The sequence below is a fragment of the Mauremys reevesii genome, linkage group 5 (genome assembly GCF_016161935.1).
Source record: "Mauremys reevesii isolate NIE-2019 linkage group 5, ASM1616193v1, whole genome shotgun sequence".
NCBI classification, from domain to species: Eukaryota; Metazoa; Chordata; order Testudines; family Geoemydidae; genus Mauremys; species Mauremys reevesii.
This window is the reverse complement of record NC_052627.1, coordinates 65867506-65886669: the sequence shown is the minus strand read 5'-3', so window position 1 is coordinate 65886669 and position 19164 is coordinate 65867506. Positions and strand designations below refer to the sequence as shown.

Here is a 19164-nt window from a genome sequence, read left to right as displayed (position 1 = left end):
TTGTCTAACTTTTTTCAACAGGCAAGCAGTCCTACAACAGGAACAGCTCCTAGGAGTCAGTCACGGTTGTCTGTATGCCCTTCTACTCAGGACATCTGTAGGTAGGTGCTGAATCAGTCATTTAAATCTGTCTGTCAAACATTAGTTGTTTTCTTAATATAATAGTTTATAATAAGCTATAAACTCCTGCTTCTGCCTGGCATTATTCATGAATTACATACATCTGGGATTTCTTTTGAGCTCTTGTTTTTGTCATGTTTCCTTTTCAATCTCATATTTCCTATTAAATCAACTCGTTTCTATTTTCATCTTTTTTTTTGCTCTCTCCTTACCATTTTCCATCCCTCTCCTTTGCTGCTGCTTTATTTAGATCTACCACCTTGCATGATGTGTCAGAAGATGAGTTTGAACATGCAACACCTGTCATGGTGCTGACCCCTGCTAGTAGGGAGTCTGGTAAGAAACAAGTGAAACGAAGGTATAGGCAGAGGAAAGAGACTGGTGACAATGTTGAGAATACAGAAAAGCAAAGAAAAGAGGACTGCAAATTGTACCCGATGGTTGCAAGCTCCAGATGCAATGCATTGCACAAGGAAACATCTGATTCATCATCCTCAGATGAGAATCAATGGGCTCAGGCTAGAAGGAGAGCCAGAGAAAAGGTTAAAATGCCCAGGAGAGGGAGAAGGAGCAATAGATCTTGCAGTAACACAAATGGATCTCCAAATAACAATGCCATTGAACTTGTCACTCTGGGGACAAAAGGGGAAAAGAAAAAAGAGATGTCTGATTCTGATAACCACATTTTAAATCACCGGAGAAGGGTTTCAAGATGTAAAGAATCTTGCCTTTCGCTGTCTTCAGTGTCCTCTCTGGAGGCGAGGAATTACTCAAGAAAATGTGGAAAAAACAGGGGCAGAAGCAACCCCCGAGAGCTGCACTTTTCATCTCATCTTAGACAAAATAAAGTGTTCGGGGAAAGCTTTACAGAGAGAGGCTCTGGCAGTGATACTCTGACAGTTCCAGAAAATGGAGAACCTGTTGGGCCAGCGCCCAATGTGACTGATGCAGTTCAGAAACTTCCTGTTTTATATGATGACTGGTCTGATGATTTAGAAGTATGCAGGTTAGTCTTTAATAAGAAAGATTGGATATTACCAAAAGGAATTGGTTATTGCCATGAATTATACACGTGCTTTTTACCTGATTCTTGCTGACATTTGGATCTTTTTTTATAACTACTGCTCAGTAGCTATCTGTTAGGGACTGTGATACATAGCACAAAATAGTTGATATAGGAAGATTTCTAAAGATAGGACACCTAACTCATTTAACAACACTAGTAGCACAGAATTAGATTCCCACCTCCTGCAATGGTGACTTGTCCTACCAAGTTTGAGACACTGTGCACTCTGGCATGAGAACCAGAGATTGAATGGGAAGATCAGATAGCTCAATGCTAATGGGATACGGAGGCTTTCATTCTTATATGACCAGTTCAAATCCACCTCTGGTCTGTAGTGTTTGAAATGTGTTACTCTCCGGGACTGTTCATTGACCTACATGAAATGAGTTCTTGGTCTCAAGTCAGTGCATATTACACATAACATCCTTATAGCTGGCATTACTTTGGCAGTCTTGGCACATACATTAAGGGCTGTATCAGCACGAATAGTGAACTACCTTCCAGGTTATGATGGAGGTATGCTGGCAGGTAGTGTGGGGGAGTTTGTGCAGCTGCTATCCATGATGTGTTATGTGAATGAATAGAGGTCTTTGGTTTCCGAGGCTGTCAGTCTGGCGCCATTCACAATGGAAGTGCATGGAATAATAACAAATTCAATATTTGAAGGAAAAAATATATTAAAAGGAATTAGAATTAGGTTAAAGTAACATCAACAAGTTGTCCAGCTAAGCAGAGAAGTTGTGCCTGAGGGAACTATTAAAAGGAAGGATTTAAGACCAACATCAAATCAGTACATGGAAGCGTGTCAGTGGATCTGAAAGCTCACAGGTTTGTGCTCTGAGTAAAAACACTCTTCAGCTTACTGACACCTTTAAAACTGAGTGAACTTGAGTAAATCAATTCATCAGTAAATTGAAAAGGAAGTTATAGGGGAAAATCAGGCATTAAAGTTAATATTTCTTTAAAAAAAATATGCTGGACCTGTTTGTCATTTACAGTGAGTCCCCGGCAGTGGGCCTTACTGTAAATGAGAATCAGAACTAATATATTGGCACAGTAACTGAAAACTTTGCAATCTTCTTTTTGGGAAGAATTGGTATGAAAATGTAAACGGAAGTAGAATGAGGAAATGAATGTGTGGTGAAACTGCATGGCGTGATAGTGTTCTTTCTGTCTGGCAGTAAGCTCCAATGGTCCTGGTTAAGAAAATTGTCAGTATAGACAGTGTGCTCCTTCAGATTACTATATGTAAGATATAATTATTAGTGGATCATGTGCTGCACATCCTTCAATATGTTAGGCAAGCCACAACATAGCTCCCTTTTTCATTGTTTGTTTGTTGTATCTGCCTGTTGTCTTATCCTGTACGTACATTGTGAGATCTTGGGAGCAGGGCCCATCATTTTGTTTTGTGTTTTGGCCCTGATCCATGCTTGGGGCTCTACCTACTACTGCAATAAATAATAATAATTATCATTATTTATATTACAATAGCACTTTGAGACCTGAACATATATTGAGGCTCGATGTGCTAGGTACTGTACAAATATATAGTAAGAAAATTCAGTTAGGAACTGAATATAATCCCCTCTTTACCCAAAATAAGTATGTCCACACAAGGGCTTGCCCAGATTTAACTAAATCAATTTTAAAAAACGATTTAAATGAAACAAGTGTAACTTTTTCAGGTAGACAGGGCCTAGTTGCTGCCCCAACCCATGAACTCAAACTGTGTTTTCAGATGCAAGCATGGACTCCATTTTCCTCTTTAGTGCTTTTTTGTCCACCCACCCAGCTTTACTATGACTGTCCTGGGAATCCTCTATCTGTAGGGCTATGGCTGCTACCTAATCCACATTTTGCTCACCCTGTGGCTTGCAGGAAAGGAGGAGAAAGAAGGTCATGTAGAGGGAGAAGGAGGCCTAGGAACTGTTAGCTTAAATGTCCTTTATCATCTTATGTGTTTCTCAAGTGTACTTTCACTACAGTGTTTATGCACCAAAATAAATGTGTGGTACATTAGGTAGGGTCAGAAACTAGGAGATAGGAGGCAATTACAGAGAGGGAAATTGGAGGACCCTTTAAGGTTCAATCATCATAGTTGCTTTTACAGCAGTGTAAAATGTCCTGGCTTGAGGCTGGAAGTGAAACTTTTGAAGGTTCACATGAAACCCTGGCCCAGGCTCAAGTGTAGTGAAAAAGGGCTGCCCAGCTTAGAGGGGGCTGTGCCCTACTTGATCTCATGGTAAACATGAACATGGAGGAGGTATATGAAAGGATCAGGCACCCTTATGAGAAGTTGGCAAATCTCTTTACCTGGCTCTTTGCCCCATCTTGTTGACTCTTTATTGTAGTGGCACTGTAGCTGTGCTAGTATTAGATATGGATGGGATAGAAACTGGTAGCTTCCTGTGTCATTCTGATTCCATTAGATATGGCCAAGGTTGGAATGTGTAACTGCCTTAGTTGAATCCAAGTGTTTTGTCCTGGTTTGATTATAAAAATAAGAGAAGCACGTTTTCTTCTTGTACGACATATTAGTAAGAAGTCTCCACTACTGTAATGTTGCTGCGTACACAATTCCTTTCTAGTTTATTAAAAAAACTCCTGGTTAATATTCAGCAACACTGAATACCTGCCTGATCCATGTACCTGTCTTCAGACTTCACTCTGAAAATACACACAGACACATGCAACCCAGAATAAGACTCAGAGTGATTAAAATCACAAAAGAAAGCATCACAGGCATGTTTAAAATTAGATAAATGCTTGAACAGAGTCTCAGCCCTGACTTTGCCAGCTTGGAATTGCTGAGGGAGCACACAAATGCAGGTGGAAAGCTACCCTAAAGGAGTAGCCGAAGACATCAGGAGGAACAAGGAAGGGGTGGGGCAGAGTACATGGCATTCCACCTGGGCAGCTCCGCAGTGTCTGTGTGTGACTGCTACAGCCTGCATAATTTAAAGGATCAGTGGAGCCTCCTTTCCCTGCCACTCTGCTCAGCTCTATGGAGTGTAAATGTGGCACAGCTGAGAATCTGCCCTTTTCTTTTAAAATGCTGTCATGTTAACAGAGCCATAAGGCCACCCTTCCTTCACTCTCAGGGAAAGTGCTGTATTTCTTGCAGTCATTCTAGATGTATCACCTCTGGAAGATTGCACATCTAGGAAGGATGCTACAAAATCAAAAGCATGCTAATTTTTCATGGCTACTAAGTTATTTTACTTGTTAAATTTGCCTACAGCTTCACAGAAGGGAGAAGATTTATTATGCGATAATACTGATTCAGCTGAAAAAATCTTACTAGGTATTGTGGTACAAGCTACTTAGCTATTTAGTCAATAGCTGATCTGTAGTTTCCTTCCATAGATTCAAATGTTTCTTTCAGGAATTAAAAAAGGAATGAAATATTCACTTTGGGGTAGGTATATGTGCTCAGATAGTCACACTCTTCTGCACTGCATATCCTGGCATATAGGGCATACACTCTGCCTATGTATGTGTGGTATTCAGAGTGAGTAACGTGCTGCCAATATATTAATAAGGGGCTTCCTCCAGATTTTCCACATAAGTCAGTGATGCATGTTTACTGCAGTGTAAGACTGAGTGGCTGGTCAGGGAATGGACACTTTAGCGTCTTGAGGTCAAACAAGCTTCCCCTCATGAGAGGTGGTCTCCTTTAGCTGGGACAAGGAGTTAGGTTGGGGAAGTGGATCTCTGCATTGTTTGGGGGTGTCACTGTGCCTTAGTAGGTGACAGCTGAGGATACAAAATTCAGGACAAACTGCTGAGGCTCACCCCAAACTGGTGGTTATTCTATTGTTAGATATACCAAGCCAGAAACAAAAGTAAACATCTGTCTCACCACACTGGTTAGCAAGAAGTCCAAACTGCAGTCTCCTTAGGCACCAGCCCTTGTTTCACCACCCAGATGCTAGATTTATGATGTGGGGTTTTTAAAACCAATGTATCCAACAAAGGGTCTTTCTAATCTCAAAAGAGCAGCCACTTAGCCAGGTCCATATATAACTCAGATCTTACCCAATAATCACGCTGTTGCCAATCCTTTATTATCTAATATCTAAAAGTTTATTTATAAGAGAAAAGAAGGAGGAGAGAGTTAAAATAGATCAAAGAAATGATACACATACCTACATACAGACATACTCATTGCAAAGTTCTTGGATCAGGTTTGTAGCAATGTTGGAATAAACTACTGGCTTGTAAAGTCTCAACTTCCAAGAGATTGGAAGGTCCTCAGTCCATCGGTTGGAATGCTCCTTTTAGTGTAAGTTCATAGTCCAGAGATCAGAGCAGGAAAGAGGCAAAATGGAGATGTTTCCAGGGTCTTTTATACCATCACTCATGTAGGGAGGATGCTCTTATTCTTAGTTTGTGGAAAATTACAGGCACAAGATGGAGTCCAGGGTCACATGCTTTGATGACTCATAGGAGTAGCCATTACTCATATTCTGGCTAACGGAGTGGGGACAAGCTGCTTCTATATCCATTGTGAGAGATAAGTATCCTTTAATGGACCATCAAGTTGAATGGTCCATTCACAATGTGCTGCCTAGACTGGATGTAAACTAACTAGTGGGGGTTACCCGAGGTGCAAATGCCTTTGAAATACAGGTATATAGTCAATATTTTCAACTTCAGATACAAAAATGATACATGCTATAAACAGGATAATCGTACTCAGCAAATCATAACTTTTCCATTGACACTTTACATGATATACTTTGTACAAGATGTGTTGCAATTGTCCAAAAGAGGCAATATTAATGAGAAATGGTCATGTTTAAATCATACAGCATCACAGGGGGGCTCCCTCCCTGTTCAAATTCCAAGATGGCTGAGCAGGCAGATAGTGGCAAGGAGAAATGCAGGACTTGCTCATTGCAGCAGCTTACCTCTTCTCCTCATGCAGTATTTGAGCTGCTGGTGGAGGGATGTATGTATGTACAATATTAGGCCTACAAGTTTTGTCTCCAACATGCTCCTAGCAGAATGGGTGGGGATACAAGAAGGGCCATCCCTTTGCAGTATCTGAAGTGGCTGTGGTAGTGGTTGATGTACCTGTGATGTGGTGGCTACCTGAGCAAGTACTGTAAAGTTCCAAGCCTTAGAATTCTCAGTGACTTCAGTGGGCTTTGTCTTGGGTTCTATATTATTCCTAAAGAGGAGGATGAAATCATGGGCGGGATAGTTTAAAACTCAGTTTAAGTCACTGTCGAGGGTAGCTCCATGGCTTGGATAGGTCCCCAGTTTTACTCAAACAACCCTGGGGCGGGCCTTATAGGCCACAGCACTGTCTGGAATCTCCCCCAACACACCTTTATGCTAGAGTTTACCATGCAAGATCATTGGAGGGCAGCCCTATAGCTCAGTGTCTGTGCCAAGGGACTCTTCCGCTTAGCAGAAATGGGGCTGGTAAGGCTCCTTTACATCACTACAGCCCGTGTGCCTGGTGTAAAGGGGCTGGAACCGGGGTGCATACATGCACAGTAGAATCCTGATTTTTCTAAACTTCTTGAGTGGAAACAAATATGTTCAGATAATTGGGAGTTAATAGTCAGGGAGCGAATGGAACAGAGAGAGATGCTTAGCGATCATTAGAAAGGGAGGTTTAGATGAGGGGATTGGTAATGAAATCTGCATAATCCACTTCAAACATCACTTTAATAAAATCAGCTTTTTAGTAGAAAAGTTTTGGTGAATGTATTAAGTTGATTTGATTTTTTTTTTAATCACTCTTTCTGAACTATATTATAAATACTTCAAAAGAAATGAGATGAGGCATTATTGTATTCAACCACTGACAAAAGTAATGTAAACATCATGGAAATTATATTACATAGGGTACATGAAAACGTAATTATGAAATCAAAAAATTCCTGAAATCATGATTTCACTACATGAAATCAAGTGTTATAATCATGTATCAGTTGTATATAAAATTAACATGTGTCTTATTGGTACTGAACTTTAATCACTTAATACTCATCGGGTTGGGAACCAAAGGGAAAAAGTCTAAAAGTTGAGAAGCAGTTTGGGAAGACAGATTAAGATTAGTCTTGAGATGAACTGTAGAGCTAGAGATATATTTATTTCTGCAGCTGTTAACCTTCACATCAGGATATTAACATTAAAACCTAGATGCTTAGTGTAAATCAACGCAGAGCCCTTTATTTCAATGGACCTAGGCTAATTTATATAATATCTGAGACTTTGGCCCTAACTTCTGAAACTTGAACATCAGTGATGTACCTGCATTGATTAAGAAAATATAGTTTGCTTAGATCTGAGGAGTATTCAAAATATAGGTATCTTAAGTGTATTTTGTCAAGTCTGCTGGCAAACCTTGCAAGTTTGTCAGTTGCTAACAAAATGATGATCCCAGTATAAAGGCGAGATAATCTAAGGGCTGTTTCCACCCACATTAAGACTGCTTTATGCTTCCTGATCTGTCCTTACTGTAACAGAGAATCACTTTGAAAAAGGAAGCCCTTACTTCCTTTTTAATAAAAGCTTACGTCAGCAATCCTTTGACACACTATACTAAGTTCACTGAAGCGAGCATGCATAGCAACATTCCAAAGTAAAAAAGTTAATAACTTTTAAAATTAGACTTTAAGCAACTATGTTTTAGTAATGGGCACAAATCTCATCTGGGAGAGTCCAGTAAACTAGGTAGTCCTCTTCTTCTTTCCAGTTTTACTGGGAAATAGCAAAAAGTTAGAAGGCTGTTGTAACTATGTTTGACAGAGTTTTTTGGGGGAGGTGGTGGTTATAATAAATTAATTGCTTATCCAAATTACTTCAAATTTTCTAGAAAAAAGCTACCCAAACTTGAGGGGGATAGGACTTCTTTTGATGGATTTTATGGCAGCAGGGGGCAACATCAGATTTAAAATGGAAACTTGGTAGCAATCTTAACTGTGAATAGACTTCTGTTGCTCCATATCTTTTTCCCTTTCATTTAGAGCTTCTTGCAGGGCTCACCTGTTTGTAACAGCTCTCTAAAAGAAATATGGTCTTTACTGGAAGAGTGATTACAGCTCAGGCTAGTACCCAGAGTAGCAAAAGTGTGGTGCAATGAAGATGCAGTGTTTTTTATAAGACATGTTGCAGCTTGTTAGATAAATGTCCCTGCATGGTGGAATTATGGTTGTTGGAGGCCTGGTCTATGCTAGGAATTTACATATGTGTAGCTATGAAAATATGCAACCCTGAAAGTTGTAGCTAAACCTACCTAACCCCAGTGTAGACAGCTCTAGGTTGATGGAAGGAGTTGGCTCCAGCTCAGGGAGGTGGATTACCTACACCGATGGGGGAAGCTCTCCCGTCTGTGTAGGTAGTGTCTATACTAAAGCACTACAGTTGCAGTGGTGCAGCTGTGCCACTGTAGCATTTTAAGGGCTTGGCTACACTTGCAAGTTACAGTGCAATAAAGGAGCCCCGGGCGCACTAGCTCGCTGCCCGTCCACACTGGCAAGGCACATAGAGCGCTCTGACTCCGCGGCTACTGTGAGTGGAATAACGTTTGCTGCGCCCCTGCTGGAGCGCCGTGGTGCCAGTGTGAACAAGGTGTTGCATTACTGCACTCTGATTGGCCTCCGGGAATGTCCCATAATCCCCTTAAGTCAAGCGGCCACTCTTGTCTTTGTTTTGAATCATAGCAGGAATGCGGATAAGCCCTTTGAAAGCTGTTTCTGACAGCTGGCTGCTTATCTGCCCCGAGACAAAGCAACCATTACTGTGGAATGCTGTGAGTGAGGGAGAGAGAGGCGGGGGGGAGGTCTGCTGCTGTCCGGACTTACAAGACAGCATGCTGACATGCTCTCAGCCCCCCAAAAACCCACTCCCCCCACACACACATACATACAACACACTCCCTGTCACAGTCCTCCCACCCCCATTTGAAAAGCATGTTGCAGTCACTTGCATGCTGGAATAGCTGCCCATAATGCACCGCTCCCAATGCTGCTGCAAGTGCCACAAATGTGGCCATGCCAGTGCGCTTGAAGCTATCAGTGTGGACAGACTGCAGCACTTTCCCTACTGCGCTCTATGAAGGCTGGTTTAACTCAAAGTGCTTTACATCTGCAAGTGTAGCCGTGCCCTAAGTGTAGACAAGCTCTGAGCCTCCTTTCCCAAAATTTTGGCACAGGTTTTGCCAGGGGCACGGACAGTGTGAGAATATAGTAGGGAAAGCCTTATTATGCACTGGCACGGGGAACTCCACCAGTGACCCTGAAATAAAACTATAATTGAGGAATCAAGGGTTGCATCTCTTGAATAGGTCAAGTTGTTGCTTTGAGGGGAGGGATAGCTCAGTGGTTTGAGTATTGGCCTGCTAAACCCAGGGTTGTGAGTTCAAATCCTTGAGGGAGCCACTTAGGGATCTGGGGCAAAAATCAGTACTTGGTCCTGCTAGTGAAAGCAGGGGGCTGGACTCACTGACCTTTCACAATCCCTTCCAGTTCTAAGAGATAGGTATAGCTCCAATTTTATTTTATTTTTTTTTTTGCTTTCAGCATTTATATCTGATTAACAGAGATGTAGAGGCTATTGGCTGATGTGTATATTGCAATTTATATTATTAAAATTGTGGGTTTGGTTCCTTAATCCTAAATTTTGGGGTGTTATGAGGTCTTGTTTTGCACCAATTTTGAGTGGCACTGACAGTGCATTGGGATAGGAATGAGTCGTAACTATTTACATGATTAAACTGCCTGTTCATCAGTTATAATGAAAGAAGATTAATACAAGTATTGTAGACAAAATAAATTGTTCATAGCCAGCATTCCCTAGTACATTTTGCTCTTGACGCTCTTCTTTATTCTGATCACGTTTTGAGAAATCAAGAGAGCATCTTACCAGAACCATTATGAAATGATGTTAGTGTGCTACAACATTTTCAAAAGGTGTTTTTCTGTATTCAGATAGAGACAGCTGACTATATAGCATAATGGAAGGGCAGGAATGACAGAGCAGAGGTATACAAATTGATTACATTCAGTATGCAGAATTAATGTGCTTAATTCACACTAGGTTTAGAGGGAGAGGAAGACCAATTTGTCATTTAGATTATTTTATACTGAAATAGAAAGAAAAAAAGAGAGCGTGATCAGAAGGCAAGTTTGCCAAATGAAGGAGAGAGAAACTCAACATGCTGTTTTCTACTGTTGGATGAACTATCCAGAGAGAATAATTCCAGCAGCAGAAGGGATGGTACAGGAGCCTCTGTTCCACTGGAGGTTCATCCTTGCACTGGGTTAATCCCTGCTGAGGTGGGATACACCTTGCACTTTAGGGCCAGATTGTGCCTGCCTATTTAAGTCTCTCCATAAAAAAAAGAAATCTGGGACAAATGTAATCTTCTTGTCAGTAGGTGCATGGCTTTACGTCCACTAAGCGTGGGTACACGGATAGGTTCTTTTCTTCTGGTCTGTGAAAAGTTTGGTAAAGGAATTTAGGGCACAATTCTCTTGGGTTACTTCTAGAGCAGGGGTGGGCAAACTACAGCCCAGGGGCTGCATCTGGCCCTCCAGACATTTTAATCTGGCCCTTGAGCTCCCTGCCAGGGAGCAGGGTCCAGGGCTTGCCCTTCTCTGGCACTCCAGCCAGGGAGCAGGGTCAGGAGCTTGCCCTACTCCGCGTGGCTCCTGGAAGCAGCAGCATGTCCCCTCTCCAGCTCCTATGCGTAGGGGCAGACAGGGGGCTCTGCACACTGCCCCTGCCCCAAGCACTGCCCCCGCAGCTCCCATTGGCCAGGACCCACAGCCAATGGGAGTTGCGAGGCAGCACCTGTAGACAGGGCAGCGTGCAGAGCTGCCTGGTCGCGCCTCCACGTAGGAGGTAAGTGCCACCCAGAGCCTGCACCCCTGATTCCCTCCCACACCCCAACCCTGATCCCCCTTGCATCCTCCAAAGCCCTCAGTCCTAGCCCAGAGCACCCTCCTGCACCCCAGCCCCTCATCCCAAGCCACACCCCCAGCAGGAGCCTTCAACCCCCCCGTACCCATCCCTCTGTCCCAGTCCAGAGCCCCCTCCCACCCCCTGAACTCCTCACATCCCCAGCCAGAACTCTCACCCCTTCCCACACCCCAACTCCCAATTTTGTGAGCATTCATGGCCTGTCATACAATTTCCATGCCCACCCCTGTTCTAGAGGAAGTACCTGAAAGTTTGGATAGTGTGTATCCCTCTTCAGGACTCTGTTGAGAGTCCCCAGGGGCAGAAGCATCCCTCTATCAGATGCCTTTGTGCCTGTTTCAGAACAAAGGCAAGTACAGCCTGGTACAACTACAGTGCGGGTGGCCAGCAAGACAGGGAAAGGAGCTGCTTTCTGTGGCATGCTGACAAGGTAATGGGTCCTAATGTATTCAGTGAATTCCTTACATATCTAAGAAATAACAGGGATTTCAAGTGACAACATAATGCCCATATTTAGTCTCGTTTACAGCCATCCAGCCCCATGAAGGCAGCTCCATATACCTCTTTAGCTGCTCCTTATAGTTGGCAGCATGGCTGGTTTATGTACCGTGCTGTCACAGAATGTATCTGCCCTCTCTTCTGTCTTTGAGGTATGTCTACCCTGCAGCCAGAGGTGTGATTTGCAACTCATATAGACATACCCATGTAGGGTGACCAGATATCCCGATTTTATAGGGATAGTCCCGATATTAGGGGCTTTTTCTTATATAGGTGCCTATTATCCCCCACCCCATCCTGATTTTTCACACTCGCTATGGTCACCCTATACCCATGCTAGTTTTAATCTAGGTAGCTCACTAAAATTGAAGTGAGGACATACTGGCACATGCTTCAGCATGGGCTACAAATGTAAGTTTTGTGCCCACCGAGGTCCAGCAGGCTTGTGCAGTCCATGCTGAAGCCCACACTTGCCACATCCTCACTTCTGTTTTTAGCAAGCTGGCTAAATTAAAGCTAGGATGGGTACATCTACATGAGCTGCAATTCACATCCCTGGCTGTGGTGAGATGTACCCTGAGAAATTCAGAAAGGCTTTAATGCCCCATGGGCTTGCAGAGATGTAAATGAGGGAAGAATTTGGCCCTACATAGTTAAATGAAATACAGTGAAGCAAAATATCCTCTGAAATACCTTGATTTATTATTTTTCAGACTGAGATATAGGAATGAATGTGTGGAAGATCAAATAAATACAAATGTAAGGGCCACATTCTTGCAAAGATGCATTTAATTGGTGCATCCACACTACTCACATGAGTGCAGAAAATGGGTTACTGCATGGCGTTTTGCTCTTGTTTCTTTTATAAACTGCATTCACAGTTAGATATTTCACATGCAGACATGAGCTGCCACTTTTTTTAAAATATAGCCATGAGTGGTGTAATTTATAGGAAAATATGGGTGTGGATATCTTGTGGATAAGGGATCTTTTTAAGACAAACCTATTTTAAATCTACGGTATATTATCTTTGGATTCTGGTGTCACCAATGTTAGAGTTTACATTGTCACCAGAAATCCCTGATGAGAAAATTATGCATGTGGATATGGCTTTATACATAAATGTACCAAATTTATCCAGAATCTTTTGTGATGTAACGTCCATTTCTGGGGTTCTGGTGATGCAAAGTGCCTGCAGTCTCCTCTCTGTGGGGGTCGTTCATGTGGCCAATGCCACCCTGTAAATGCTGGGTTTAAGATAATGTAGGTAGAGATGTAGTGATTCAGTCATAATCCTAATCTGTCTCAGATGAGAAAGCTCCTTCAGAACACTTTGCACAGATCAGTTGATGGACAACATGAGAGTGGACTGTTCACCAATGGTAGTACAATCCCTTGGATAAAGCAGGCAAGACTGATACAGGATGGTAGAATATGTTGTTTGCTGCACAAGCAGGAATGAAATTGGCCTGTTTTCCTAACTACTGAAGTGTAAAGATAATTAGTGAAAGACAGGTTAGGATAACCGCTGTTCTCCCTAATGAGGGCAGAAATTAGCAGCTATTCTTCCTAATGAGGGTAAAATTGTTACCCTGCGTGTGAAGGAAAAATACAAACCTATTGCAACATATCTATAGCTCTAAATTATAGGCAGAGCAGGTGGTGACACTTATTATTAAGTTTGCCTGACAGTTTCTATTAAAAGACCCAATTTTCAGTTGCTAATAATTTTGCCAGATTTTAACCATAGGAGCTGAAATGTTCCATGCCAGCTGTTTGCCCAGTGCTGAACTGGGCAAACAGCTGGCATGGAACAAATATATATATTTGTTTAGCTGTTTCTGAAACCAAGATTATGGAAAATTATGTTGTTTTGCCCATGTTTTTAAAAAAAGACTTACAACCCTTTAGTTGAGAACCAATGAATGTTAGCAAACATTTAGTTGAGAAACTCCAGTGTCTCCATGCTCTGGAGCAGAGACTTGAAATTTGGTAGGGGGGTCAGCCTGATGTGAAGGGTATGTGCTTTGCTGTCCCTGTGACAATCCACTCAAAGGTGGCCAATTTATGAGCCCCTGAAAAAACACAGTTCTCACATTCCATCCTTTCCCTTCCTACAGTTCCTTTTCTCATTCACTACATATCTTTCCAACTTTGACAACAAATGAGTCAGGAAAAATGAGGGAGGAAAAGAGTCATGGAAAAAAGTAGTGTCTGATCAAGTAATTGGAGATTGTATCATAATGCCTTAACACAAGGGAGATGAATTAAGATTGCATGGGAAATCTTAATTTAGGCATTTCCTAACTTTTGAGTGCTTGACTGTGCAACCGTTATAATATACTTTTAACAATAATTTTGGATGTAATATATATAAGATAAAACTAAGGTAGCACAGTTATGTACTCAAAAGTCAGAAGATGATACAATTAAGGTTGCAGGTACAACTTTACCTCTGTCCTCTTCTGTGTATTCATTTAATAACATCATGCATTCAATTTGTTACATGATGCAATATATTAACATTCAGTTTTTGTGCAATCTTTTCATATACATTTTAGAGCTGGTGAAAATTTTTCACCAAAAAAAAGTTGTCAAAAATTGCTTTTTAATAAAATACAAAACTATAAAAAATTGTCAATATTACTGAAACTGTCAATTCTTCTCTAAATTTTTATTTAAATTATTTTAAAATTTTTCTTTTTTCTTTTGATTACTGAAAGATATTTTCTTACTGAAAACCCAGTTTTCAGTAAATGAAAAGCTTTGAAAACAGTTTTTGCAAAAAGTTTTATATAAAATATTGCAGAACATTTCACAAAATATGGAAAATAAGAAATGGAAACAATACTGAAATTGTTCATAAAATTGTTTTCCTGGTGCATAACAAATAAATCTGGGCTCTGCAGGGGCACATTTTGTAAATAAATAATTTTCATGGGTTCTGTCTTGCATATACACAGAGTAGCATATAATTCTACCAGATACTATGCGTGTGTCTCTCTAAAGGTAGAAACAATTCTATGCTTGAGAAATATTTTATGATTATGTAATTATCAGGTAGTAATTTGATGTAATGTACTTAAACATATGTACAGCATTTGACTTGGTTCTGCATAACATTTTGAGTAAGAAACTAGAACAACGCAAAATCAACCCTGCACACGTTAAATGGACTAAAAACTGCCTCATAGGACTCAAAATGTAATTGTAAATGGGAATCCAATTTGAGCGGGTGTGTTTCCTGGTGATGTCCCATTGAGATCTACTCTTGGCCCTACTCTATTGAGCATTTTTATCAATGATCTGGAGGAAAACATGAAATAATCGCTGGTGAAGTTTGCAGATGAGACGAAGATTGAAGGAGTGGTACGTAATGAATAGGACAGGCCGCTGGTACAGAGCAATCTGGCTCTCTTGGTAAGCTGGATGAAAGCAAACAGTGTGCATTTCAATATAGCTAAATGTAAGGTCAGATAACTAGGAACAAAGAATATAGGCCATACTTGTGATGGGGGTACCAACCCCACAGTGAGCCATCAAAGGTTAACGAGCTGGTGTGGGCCCACTCAGCCCCACTCTGCTACATGTGCACCCGCTGTCAGGTAATGAAGGGGCAGGTAAAAAAGGAAGAGGAGAGCTCAGTAGCGAGCTGATGAGGGAGAAGAACAGACGACCTACCCTTTGCTCCCTGAAGAAAAGGCCAGCCTAGAACCACTGTAGAGACTGCGGGAGCCTTCCAGAAGGAGTGAGGGATGCAAGCAGGCCAGCACAAAACTATTGAGTTTGGTTTTGGGACATTTTCTTTGCATTTGTACATGTTGAGGCAAGTTCACATTCTAGAAAAAAATCCATCCGTGTTCAAACCCATGTGGGGAGGGATAGCTCAGTGGTTTGAGCATTGGTCTGCTAAACCCAGGGTTGAGAGTTCAATCCTTGAGGGGGCCACTTAGGGGCAAAATCAGTACTTGGTCCTGCTAGTGAAGGCGGGGGCTGGACTCTATGACCTTTCAGGGTCCCTTCCAGCTCTATGAGATAGGTATATGGTCTGTCTTGTGCATAAAGCCATACTAGATTATCACAATGGTCTCTTCTGGTCTTAAAATTTATGAATATGTGACTCATATAATGCACAGGCACAAGGAGTAATGTTAACTATGCAACTGTAAATACTCTTAACAGTATTTTATATGGAATTTCGTGTGTGTGTATTTTCTAATTTTGTTTTTCTAAGAAAAAAGGATAAATTCTATAATTTAGAAATACATAATTAAAAGTTGCTGTCCTGTGGATCTTACAAGATATTTATAAAACCACTTGCTATCAGAATGCAACTAAATCAATGAGGCATATCTCCTGAAGAGCCCTGCCTCGGTCACTGTGTATATTTTTTACACTGTAGCCAAATTAGTTCTCTGTCCATGAGCAGGTATTTTTAAAACATTGAACTGTCATTAACTGATTTTCTCAAGTATAGTCAAAATAATTTATCCAAAATCAAGACTATTTGTCTGCCAAATTTAAAGCTTGGGAAGTCAGTGGGAGCTGGGACTCCTCCTTTAGGACCCTTCCAAGAGCTCAGCCTGCTCTTTTTGGCACAGTCAGTTCAGTATCAGAATTGTTAAAAAATTAGCAAAACTTTTTTTTTTGGGGGGGGGGGAATATTTTTTCCTATTTAATTCATCTCAAAAGTGCTCAAACAATTTGTATTCAAACTTTCCAAGGGTGGGGATGGGGTATTTATATTTATAGAATCAAATGATATATTTATATATTAAATTATATCATTGTGGCTATAATTACAGCTGTATTTATATATATAAAAATAAAACCCTCAGGCAGAGACCAGGCCTGCAAAATGTCAACCTGCATTGAATGTCAATTCAGCAATTTATGAGCATCAGAAAATGGGAGGCTAGAATGGAAAAACTTTGGCAGCTTTAAATATAGCTATTGCTAGCCCTCCAGCTATAATTATTTTATGCAATATTTTTTTCAACATCCTTGAAGAAAATCTTTTATGAGGTGAAATTTATGACCAGGGTAGGTGGGCAGTGGTAGGCCTGGTCAATTGCTGTGCTGGTTCAAATCCTCCTAAGCCAAACATTTACACTTACTCACTCTGTCTTTAGGCAAGACATGCTGTGCATCATTCTAAGCCAATCTTTTATGGGTAAATAAATTACAAACAGAACAAAAATACACAGAAGAGAAGAGCACTTAATATACTGAAAATTGTTTCTAGAATCATTTCCTCTGGATATCATTTCTATTGCTAGAATGTTTGTTTTCTCATTGCATGTTTTTAATTTATATTTCAGGTAGTGTTTTGTATTAAGTGTTTCTACTGAAGAATAGTTTTGTTCCTTTCAAAGTAGTCATTTTATTTGCAGATCCCAATGGAATTTTAGCTTGATATTTTAGCTTTTATAATAATGTAAAACGATTTCAACAATGGTTGAAAAAGACTCTTGGGTACCCAATTTAGTTGTCTAATTTCTAAATGGCTTAAATGCTGTAAAAGAAATTATATGTAACTGGAATTAAAATGAGCAAAACCTTGTATTTTCCCTTTGGGAAATGGTTTTAATTTAAAAAGAAAGTGATGTTGCTTTTTTATGTAATGTTTTAGACAGAGATAAAACTTTTATCTAAACTGGCAAAGGGTAAGACTTACAAATTGCCATTAGCAAAGAGGTAAGTTCATAACCGCATTCACAAAACTTTAATCAACTCTTGGGAATGTGTGTGCTGTATCAAAATAGCTATTTATTCATTATGTACAGTGAGGACACATAATAGCTGAGGCTTCAATTTGTCAAGTTTGGCTGGGCTAGAATCATAGAATATCAGGGTTGGAAGGGACCTCAGGAGGTCATCTAGTCCAGTGGCTCTCAAACTTTTTTTTACTGGTGACCTCTTTCACATAGCAAGTCTCTGAGTGTGACACCCCCACCCCCTTATAAATTAAAAACACTTTATATATATTTAACACCATTATAAATGCTGGAGGCAAAGTGGGCTTGGGGTGGAGGTTGACAGCTTGCAACCCCCTATGTAATAACCTTGTGACCCCTGCAGGGTCCTGATCCCCAGTTTGAGAATCCTCTAGTCCACATACCTGCTCAAAGCAGGACCAATCCCCAGATCAATTTTTGCCCCAGATCCCTAAATGGCCCCCTCAAGGATTGAACTCATAGCCCTGGTTTTAGCAGGCCAGTGCTCAAACCACTGAGCTGTCCCTCCCCACACAGGTTTGGATACGGATGGGTTTTTTTTTTGTAGAATGTGAACTTGCCTGAACATGTACAAAAACCTAAAGTGGTGCACATCAGTGAAGATTTGTATCTTTGAGTAGTGCCTAGGCACCATTATTAGATCACTGACTGAACCAACTGCGTGGACAGTTTTCAATTTCATTTACTGTTTTCTTTTTAAGTTGTGTTTTCATTTCTGGCTGTACATCTGGAAGACTGATTCTGTTCTGCTTTTTCATTCTTGTAGACTAATTTTCTCATGGCTGTGGGCGAGGCCTTTGAAAGATACGGAATGGAGTTGAGTTTTTTCAATGGCGCTTTTGGCATAAATCAACTCTTGCTTGAATTTCAGATTTCCTCTTTCTTCTGGCAATAGACTAGGTAGCATATTTGCTACTGTTGTAGTCAATAGTTATAGCAACATATTTGCAAGACTTTGCTAGCCCTTCTCACGATTCATGTCAAGTGCTCATGTGTCCTGATGGATATGACGCTCCTTCCCTTTGTAAAACAAATCCAGCATGACAGCCCCCATAGGGAACAGACTGAACATAGTTGTCTGTATATTGCGGAAAAAGGTTTTCTTCAGGTTTTCTCATACAAGCGACAGAATTTGCAGAAGAGTTACAAAGTGTTCCTTTTCTACATTTTAATTGCCTGTTGCAAGCTTCACGTGCCTCTGAAGGACTAAGTGCCCTAGTTACCACTTCTCTATTTTGAGGTTGATGTGGTTTAGGTTTTGATGCATTGCTTGTGGCTTTTTATTTTTTTCAGTTTGCCATTTAGGACGTCCATTTAGCTTTTGTGAGTGTTTGTTGAAATTAAACTTCTTTTTAATGAACAGTCCTACAGCAAAGTCCTCTGTTCACCTGCAGAACAATTCTTAGCCTTTCTAGAGACACTGTCAACAAAGGTGTCAGTAAGTACCAGTTCTGATTATTGTGGTTTTTGGTTTGATTTTTAATGTGGACAGATGTTTACTAAGAACTGACTGAGATCACCAAGTCATTTGACGTAGGCCACAGAAAAGACATCAAGTAATAGTACTTTTAGGACACTACTGACTCCAAATACATTTGAAACAGAGATCCAAATGTAAAAAAAGCTCTGTATCCCATTACCAGCTAGTACTCAGTCTGTGGCTAGTCCCCACAAAGTGCACACACAACACCCGCAAGGGGTACATCTACAATGCAGCTGGGAAGGAGCCTCCCAGCATGGGTAGACAGACTCAAGCTAGTGGGGCTTGAGGTAGTGTGCTAAAAATAGCAGCTTGGA

At 40.9% G+C, this 19164-nt stretch overlaps 1 protein-coding gene across 22 annotated transcripts in view; it reads left to right on the top strand.

The window, feature by feature from the left end:
- MARCHF1 (membrane associated ring-CH-type finger 1) overlaps positions 1-19164 on the top strand; it is a 471750-nt gene that overhangs the window by 408656 nt on the left and 43930 nt on the right. For 20 of the 22 annotated variants that reach the window (XM_039539330.1, XM_039539334.1, XM_039539327.1 and 17 more), the window contains 2 exons: positions 22-101; positions 371-1126. In XM_039539330.1, the coding sequence (XP_039395264.1) occupies positions 22-101; positions 371-1126 (836 nt within the window). The remainder of the gene's footprint in view (positions 1-21; positions 102-370; positions 1127-19164) is intronic. The other 2 variants (XM_039539347.1, XM_039539348.1) reach the window with 1 other exon arrangement.